The 9,744-nt window shown below is 44.4% G+C and overlaps 1 protein-coding gene across 1 annotated transcript in view; it reads left to right on the top strand.

Annotated features, from left to right (window-relative positions):
- Positions 1-690: 690 nt before the first annotated feature.
- Positions 691-9,744, top strand: part of LOC120836840 (neprilysin-2-like) — a 91,005-nt gene continuing 81,951 nt past the window's right edge. The window contains exon 1 of the mRNA XM_040205923.1: positions 691-774. Coding sequence (XP_040061857.1) covers positions 752-774 — 23 coding nt within the window. The 5' untranslated portion in view covers positions 691-751. The remainder of the gene's footprint in view (positions 775-9,744) is intronic.

Genomic DNA, 9,744 nt, shown 5'->3' with positions numbered 1-9,744 from the left:
TTAAGAGTAAAACATGATATCACTCGGTTACTCTGTCGCGGTACATGCTGACGAAACAATTGCCGACTCACGTAGCAATATACCCCTTTCAAACGTCACGTGCCGATTATTAGAAGGTCGGAACCACTGCACAATGGCGGAACAACCGACATCAAGGAACGTGCAAGTCATTCCATAGGATAGCGAACATGGGAGCACGGCCAGCACTAGGGGCCGTTGGGCCAAAGAAACGGCGGCGAAAGTACATCGTCACTGTGCTCACCACCTTTTTCTGTGGGTGTTTTCGTGCTTTGTAGTCCAAATAAACACTTAAAGTGTGCCGTGACTTTTCGGTTTTAGTAAGCCATTGAGAAGGGATTCCACAGCTGCCAACAGAGGGCAGTCTCTCAAAAGGCGCCTCTTGCTACCGCCGAACGCGGCACAATGTTACGATGGCTCGCGCGGCAAATGGACGCGTCGACACAATCACCAGCATGGTGGTTGCCGGCGTTCGGCGTTATGTGACGTAGGTGCAAGCCATTCATAGAGAGGTCGCACCGCCCCGCGCGACCTCGGGGCAGAAGACACGCAAAAGAAACACAATCTGGAAGATTCGTTCTGCCACTGCTGCGCTTCCGGATTAACGCGGCACAAAAGCGACATCAGCAGGGCGCGTGGACACAGACACCGAAAGCGAGAGGACGCGACGGCCCGAGTGCGAGGAGCCTCCACCATCGGCACACAGATTCACAGCCCGAACGAGCGCGACGTCATGAACCGAGACCCGAAAGACCGGTGAGTACCCGCCCTACAAAATCCGGTGCGTCTATTTTCCCGCAAAACACTGGGCAAGCCGATCGTTGCAATCATCTGAGGCACGCTCCCTCGGAAAGTTTTGTGTCAGATGAGAGTGCCAATTTATACCACTGTCACAGCCAGAGGTACGGACACAGTCATGAAGAGAGACACAACGTCGAAGGAAACGAGGCTCTCGTCGTCACGCAGTTTTAGGCCCGAAGTAAGCTCAATAAAATGGCCAGAGTTTGGCACGAACGTGAAAGTCTTCCCGGTGAGTGGTGCTTGCAGCTGGTGAAGATAGTTAGATAACGCACGTAATGGCGATGTAGGGAAGTCCACAATGAGATGAAGTGGGACATCGGACTTGTGTATCTTTGGTAGGCCTTAGAACGCCGGGCTTGATTCGTTCCGGCATATGAGACTGAGGTACAGGACCCTGGACCCACGATACTTGCAGAAAATCGTAGAAACCCCTGGTTCAGGGTTGTCTGGATCCTGACAGTATAGTCCTTTCAGGGCATACTTGTACGTAGTTCAACTACTCTACTGAAGTTACTGTAGTTTAACTACTTTTCTGAGTAGTTTAGTAACTTTGAGTTACAATTTTATTTCGGTAATTAGTAGTTTACTTTAATTACTTTTTTGAGTAACTTCTAATCAAGTTACAAATTACTTTCGAATTTTTGTGGTTGTTTGGCTTAGAAACAAACATTCCTGCACAAAGGAGATACGATGTTCGAAGATCAGCTGATATGTGCAAAGAGGGGGAAGCATGTGGCATAGGAAAGAGGGGGGAAGGAGAGCAAATCGTTTGTGGAGTTGGGAACTGCCCCAAAAGAGCGAAAAGACACGATGCAAGAGAGGCCGGGTAACTGCGGGATTTGCGCCGAAGACTGGAGTTTCTTTGTGTCCCGAAGCTCAAGGAGACTCGACCCTTTTGAAGAAAGGGCTGGTCCCCGCTTCTCCCCAACGTTGAAACTCTCGCCCACTACAGGAGGTCCACACACTGCATCCTCACTCATAGGAGGCAACAAAATGCAGCACCTGCTCTGAAACTCATCTTGTGCTCCCGTAGTTTGTGCTGTACTCGAAGAATCGCGTGTTAAAGGGTAACGCAAAGATTACCTTTTTACTTTACTTTCCTCCCAAAAACTCAGAATATGGAGATCTTCAAAGATTTATAGATCGTTCGATAAACCTGTAGTAATTCCCCCACCACTTGTATATAAAAAAGAAAATAAACAAGCAGTGTAGGGAAGTACTTTATGTACCTGGTACCTAAAGTACTACTGTTTAAAAAATTGTACTTCACTTGAAGTAAATTTTCTGAGCATGTACGTCTACTTTTCGAGGAAAGTAAAACTCTTAGCTTCAATAAACATTCCTCAAACTTGAAAAAAAAAAAAAAAAAAAAAACTGGCGGTATCGTCGTGTAAAAACGCGCTCTTTCAAGACGTCATCTGGTCATTTCTCTGAGTGAAGTAATGGCGGCTGTAAGACCGATGGAAATAAGGGCCTTTAAGTTGATTGTGTCAAGTAGCTCGTGAGCGAGAGTAAAACAACTACTCTGCGGCGACTTGACCTTATACAATATTTGCTGACATTTCTGTAAAAAACTGATGCGCCTCCAATTACCCCTGGAGCAATGCATACAAGTTAAAAAAACGCAGTATAGGGAATGAAAGGACATCATGAAAGATTGGGTTAAAAGTGCTTGTACTTTACCGTGAAATATATTGTATTTATATACGTTACTTCAAGTACATTGCACTCGGTGTACTTACTCCTTTACTTGAAGTACATGACCTCTCATTTACTTTGTACTTTACTTCAAGTCCTTTTTAGAAGAACTTTTGTGCAACACTGCAAACAAGCAAACACTGTCTAAAAAATCAAGCTCAGACAGTGCTAAACCTCAAAGTACAAATGACATTCTCAGTACATCATTGACCAAACAAACAAAAAAGTACAAAACAATTAGGCACGCAGAAGCAGAACCAGCTATGAAAGCATTTCTGGGAAAAAAACAAGCCGATTCACGTTTGGCTAGCACAATTTCGCTAACGGATCAAAACCTCTGTACTTTCTTTTTACCATAAAAAATATATAAAAGTAACTTCAAAGTAACTTCAAAAGTAATTCGCTACTTTTTTGCGGTAATTAGTAATTTTCTCAATTACTTTCTTTTTGCGTAATTTCTACTCTACTCAAATTACTTTTGACATCAATACTCAGTAACTTAACTTAATTACTTTTTTTGAGTAACTTCTACATGTCTGTTTCAGGGCCGGATAAAAAAATATAGGGGCCCTGGGCTAACGAGCACTTTGGGCCCCCCGCCTACCTTTCCTCCCTCCCTCCCTCCCCCCCCCCCCCACACACACACACACACGCACACACCCAATATCTCATAATTTTAAGGAAAGCGAGAAACGCATTAAACGTTTGCTTGTAGGCACAAATGGCTACATTTACTTCGAGCGTCCATTTTATACTTATCTTGTTTTCCGGAAATGTTTAGACCCCTAATGCCGTAAGTAAACAAGACTGTATTCGAAACATTCTTTATTAAAATCTAACACAAACATCACAGACCAGCTGACCAAGAATGTCTGCATATGTTACACAACAAATACACAATGAATACCTATAATCAATACTATACAATATATAAGGCAACACGAACAAGAAAGGGACGCTACAGTTCCAATGAAAATTACTAACACTAAGTTATAAAACAATGTACCAAAATGCAGACATTGGAAATAATTGACGAATGCGACACCAAACAAACGCTACATGCTTCTCACGGGCACCCTTTGTAATGAGTTGGACAGAAAAAAAAAGCCAATCATCAGCACGTTTAAGTTAGCAAAAAAAGCAAATGAGATAGTGCTCACGTTTACATTTTTAACTTGAAAGGATATCGTAAGCGACGAGACAAAGAGCCAACTTCGATTTTTCTTATTGGAAGCTATAGCGCTTTCTCGACAACGTGGAAGTTTGGACACATGGCGCGAACATATAAGTATATAGCACTACTAATTCCTTCCTCTAAAATGGCATCTTTCACGCCTTCGCTTGGGCAAAATTTGATATATTTGTTTAAAAGATAAATTATGGAGAAGGTCACTCTCAATTGACATGTTAGCACGCGATTTCAGCGTCCCATCCTGATTGTTAGAACGAAGGCGATTCTTTATCAGCGATAACATAGAAAACTATCGCTCGCTTTCCCAATTTGCCACGGGTATGCTTAGGTATATTCGGAATGCAATCGAAAGGTTTTGAAACACATGAATAAGTTTTCTTTCGTGCAGCAATTGCATTAATCGGCACTCGTGTCCTGGTATGCAGAACTTTGCAGAAAGCTTGAAAACTGAATTGCCTCGGCTGAAAATGCTGGCTCTAAATCATTTTCGTAGGTTTTCACCAACTTCTCGGCCTGCTATGCCTGACCCATTTCGCTCCCAACTTCTGTCAGCAATTTTAAAAACCTGAAATTCTCGTAGAGTTCGGTGTAGGCAACCTTTCGGACCCGCAGAGCAGAGCATAGACTGTCAAGTACGACATTGTAAGTCTTTATAAGAAACGTTTCCCTACCTTGTGCCGCATATCGCTTTTTCGTTCCGGGTACCTCCTCGAAACGATACGTTTGCCCTCATCTTGATAACACTGAATGGTATTCAACATACGTGCTCTCGCCTCAAGGGTATCAAAGGCAGGTCGCAACGAATGAACAAACCCGTCCTGAGAGCTTGGAAGATCGACATCAATCGAAATATCTAAGCCAGGCATCAGGGCCCGTTTGCTCGAAGCCTTAACCACGGCTAAAGTTAGCCGCAGTGCCTAGGAGAGGGATTTTAAAATCACGTGACTGGCTCGGAAGGGATGCGGGGTAACATGGCAGTGCCCCGGTGAGTGTTGAGTGCCGCTCGCTTTGGAACTAATATGTCGTTGTAGCTGCAATATCGAGCGCATTAGTCAGCAGCGAATGGTGCAGGAGGCTTTCGCTTTGCCTTACCTCACTTAAATCGCAAAGCATGAGCAATGACCTCGCCACAATTTTTAGATAGTTTTTATTTTTTTTATTTTGGCCATTCCTAAGCCTAAATGAACGCGATAATTGTCGGCATGGCAACGTCTTTGAAAGCGGATTGCCAGGTATTGATAGCACAAAACAGCAGACAGCGTCCCAACGCATGGGTTATACGTGACGTCATTCAAACAGCACTCCGATGACCACCAGACAAAGGGGAAGAGGGAACTCACCTCTTATCAGGACCCTCTTTTGTGACTCCCGGATTTGCACAAGCGTCGCTATTGTCCTCCCAGAAGATTATAGAAGATTAACCCGTCACTCAAAATTAAAAGCAGCTTCGCTCTCCTCCTCTTGCTTGGTGGTCAAAAGTATGCGATGTGACGTCAGTGCAACCCATGTATAGACCTCTTTCTAAATTACATAAGCATCGATGGCCCTGTAAGTGACTACGTCACAACATGGCGTCTGGTCCCAAACAAACCGTTGCTAGGGACGTTTCTATGGACTAATGCATAGATGCTCCACATGAGGCTAGATTTTTGCTTACATGTATGTAAATATTTTTGTAAGCAACCTAACTTCCTGATATCTAATCATTAAGATGTTCCTGTCGTCTCAGTATCGTATTGCAACGATGAGAGCCATTTTTGAAGTATTACACTCCGCTTTTGCTTTGATAGCAGACGACACGATAGATTTGCTGGCCTCTGTTGTAGCGGGTGTCTTCATTGAATTACGTCGGTAAACGAGTGACAAAAACAAGTGCATCGCCATGACCGTAGAGGCCTCCGCAATGTGCGCTTTTTCTGTTAAGAACCCAGCTTAGGTCGGGGGGGGGGGGGGGGGTTTAAAATGCCGTAAAATCAAACCACGTCATGCAGATCAGTTACGACGACCTGAAGATCATTACCGGCGTAGTGCAGGCCATCATGAGAAATAAATCGTACGTCGTCAAGGTAAGTCATTTGTTATCATTATTATTGATCGAGGTTGTCAGGTTATTAAAGAATTTTGGATTCATGATTTTGCGCAAAAAAGACGGACACAAGAGAGAGAAACAAACACGAGCGCAACTTTCAACTGTATTACAGTTGAAAGTTGCGCTCGTGTTTGTTTCTCTCTCTTGTGTCCGTCTTTTTTGCGCAAAGCCATGAATCCAAACGTTCGCCAACTCGCCCAACAACAAACTATTTTACGGTATTAAAGAATTGCATGTCTATCTCGATTTTGCAGTATTTTGCTTTTTTTCCTCTTGGTATACATCAAATTCCGTGGATGTGCTATTTTGGTGAAGATCTCCATCGAACGTGCGATGTAGTACAATCTGTAATAAGCTCACCTTATGCTTTTTATCCAGTCTTTCACGCATTGGGGTCTTGCGGAAATCTGAAGAATTTGCAAGAATCTTTTTCCACGCGATGGTCACAACCAGGTATGAAGCACCCTCACATAGCGCGAGTCCGCGAACAAAATTTGGGATCTCAACCGGTCGCCTGAAGAGCTTGTATCACGGGTGCATTGCGATCTTTTGCAGACGATCATCTCGATCGACGCCTGAACTTTCGATAAACCATGTTTTAGGTCGCACCCCACTATAAATTCTTATAACTGCCTGAAACTCATCATATTTCAAACAAATGCAATATCAGAATATCGTCTTTATTCACACAATTCAGACGCCGGCGCCGGCTTGGCCGGCGGGCGTGTGGGAAGATGACATACTACTTGCATTCGTCGTCTGCTGCAGGCATCTTGAGGACCGGAAGCTGCAGTCGTAAATATTTCAGAAACAAGCGATTACCGGCACGCTTCTGTTGGAACATAAATGACATTCATGGTTTCTATATCTGTGATTTTTAGAAGTTTAAATCCTACTCCTGATTTTTGAACGGTCCGGTTTTCGTAGCGAAACCTAGTCACATGTATTTGTCCATAACAACGACCCTAGCAACGGTTTGTTTGGACCCATGACGTCACACTTACGGAGTCAATTCTACGGTCCGCGCGCGCTGGCCTTCCTTTTATAAAAGATTCGAAGTAAATAATCATAATAAGGCTGTGACAAACGCGCGTGCAAGGAAAAATTTGTTTTAGACTTTTTTGCTTTAGAACAATTACTACTACAGGCGCCAGCACGTGCAACGCGTGTAACTACACTCGTAGCATGCACCTTGGTTCTTTTGAAATTTAGAAAAAAGGTCTGTTGCGACCGTGGTTGGGACGCTGTCTGCTTTTGTGTGCCATCAATACCCGGCCGATTGAGTCAGGGCAATCCACTTTCCAAAGACGTTGCCATGCCATGCCAACAATTATCGCGTTTATTTAGGCTTAGGAATGGCCAGAATCCAAAGACTATTTAAAAAATGCGGCGAGGTCATTGCTCATGCTTTGCGATTTAAGTGAGCTAAGGCAAAGCGAAAGCCTCCTGCCCCATTCGTTGCTGACTAACGCGCCCGATATTGCAGCTACAACGACATATTAGTTTTAAAGTGAGCTCAGAATACACCACCGGGGTACCGCCATGTTTCCCGGCATCCCTACCGAGCCTGTCACATGATTTCAGTATCCCTCTCCTAGGTACTGCGGCTAACTTTAGCCGCGGTTAGCGCTTCGAGCAAACGAGCCCTGGAGTGCTCCACTGGTTTTGTCAAAACGCTCCAAGGTTTCACTCTAGAAAAAGGCCATAAACGTGTTTTCGAGCTTTGCCTTCTCGTGAATAGGGACGTGGCTTTTGCAGTGGTAAAAGAGAGGGATGTTTGGGACCTATCTAGTTCTAATCAGAAAAATTTTCAATAAAAGGATCTCACGGCAAAGGCAGCCTGAAAACGCTGGACTGCGCTGAAAGACCATGCGGCAAGAAAACACTTAGGGCCGGTTGCACCAACGCCGCTTACCTTAACCCAAAGCGGCACTTTCCTAAGCCGGCTTAGCGCCCTAAACCGAGCTTAGGTAAGCACGGGTTTAAATTCCGGTTGCACCAAGGTTAAGCCGGCTTTACAGACGCGCCCCTAGCTAAACGCTGAATTTGCGTAGGGAATCTAGGGACAAACAGAGCAAACTAGGGAGCGCTCAGAGCGACGAATACGATTGGCGGAGAGAAATCACGTGATGTAAACAAAAAAAAAAAAAAGAACAACTGCCGTAGTAGTCGGCGTCTGCTTTTCGCTGTATTTCTTCGGTGAGTAACAAATTAAAGGTCTCCAAATTCAATCATTTTTTCGTTTAACTTTCAATAACAGAAGTCAAAGCTTCAAATAAACACGAATGCTCTTTACATCTGTGATTCTGTGTTTAATATCGGTTGATAACAGGATATTTTGACAGTGGTAGTAGTTTTCGTGCTCACATTTTGAGGCGAAGGAGCCATCGGGGGCCCCAAATCTCACCGAACGCGAGAAGGACACTCTACTCGCTACATCGTTGAAGACAAAACATCATGGATATAAGTAGGCAGGTAAGATGACCACTAAAACCAAGTCAAGCCTGAGACCGATGAAGTTCGAAACAGTGACGAAATCGCCACGGCAGCTGCGAAAATGCCCGGAAATCGTCGAATAGAAGTCGTCGAGAGGTCAGGCCACGAGACCTTGCATCGACGGTACTCGTTGCTATCAGCAAGGTGACAGAACTGCACTGTACCGTCGTTGAACATCCGCTGCAGCCTCAAACGGACTTCAGTTTCACACTGTCGAGTTCAGAAAAAAAAACTCCCACTAGTACATCACATCGCGCCGATAAGAACGGTCGTCTCTTCGCATCACCTGCCCCAGCCTGCCCCGATACAGCAATGCACGAATCTAACATAGTAGTCGTTACGATTTGTCGTCGCCACGAATGAAAGATATAAAGCAAAATATTTCTAAAAAATCGCGATCACCAAAAAAGTCACGGAGGACACAACAAGGCGCAACTTTCAACTGAATTTTATTGAAAACGTGTTCCGGTTATAGTCTCAACCATCGTCACAATGACAACAAACGACAAAAGTAAAGGGAAAACACCATCACAGAGCACAACTCGGAAACAACAGTATCTCGTTCTCGGGAAACGAATGAAAGATATAAAGCAAAGTATATCAACAAAATGCGATCACCAAAAAAGTTACAGTTATGGAGCGATACAGTTTTCTGAAGCCAAGATTCTACTCGCGAGATAAGGAAAATTCACTGAAGATTGTCTCAAAACTCAGAAAACGAAAGAAAATGATTTTTCTCTGTTTTATTACTTAAAAGCGCCGCAATCTAATGCAAACGGCAGAGGTGTCGACAATCAGCTGATCGCCAAGATCATGTGCTGCCACTATTTAACGCGCTGATCAGATTGAAGGATACGCGCTGCAAGTGTAGATAAACAAGGTGGTAAATAACAATACGTTACAGCTATGCGAAAATTAGTAAGTACATACGAATAAGCTCGTTGACAGAAGAACCAACGGGAATACAGACGTGAGCCCCACAGCTCCGTACGTTTCTCGGTTAGGGCTAACACGCCCTGAAAGTGGAGAGCCAACTTGAAAACAGGGGTCGATCAACACTTCACGCGACAATATTTTGCATCCTTGTCACAATCGAAAGTCATTTTGTCGAAACTTTCACGCTGATGTAGCCTAAAACACTTTGCACAACCAATTTCGTCCACCGCGTCGACCGTGACAAACCAGCCGCCATGTTTTTAATCCAGGATTAAGAAACAACCAGAAGCAAAGCGCCCAATGTTGGGCGCTTAAGTTAAGCGTAGTTTAGTGCTAGGTTTAGCGATAAGCGAGTTTGGTGCAACCGAACGAAACCGAAACTAAGCTTAAGTTCCCGGCTAAGCTCCGCTTTGCGCTAAGCGACGTTGGTGCAACCGGCCCTTAGTGTGCTGATTGAGTGCTCCAAGCGGCGTCACCCTAAACGTTTCTTTCTTCTTTTTAGAGCGCAGCTCTT

This window comes from Ixodes scapularis, unplaced genomic scaffold (genome assembly GCF_016920785.2).
Source record: "Ixodes scapularis isolate PalLabHiFi unplaced genomic scaffold, ASM1692078v2 PGA_scaffold1__304_contigs__length_218370807, whole genome shotgun sequence".
Lineage (NCBI taxonomy): Eukaryota > Metazoa > Arthropoda > Arachnida > Ixodida > Ixodidae > Ixodes > Ixodes scapularis.
This window is presented reverse-complemented; position numbering and strand designations above follow the sequence as displayed.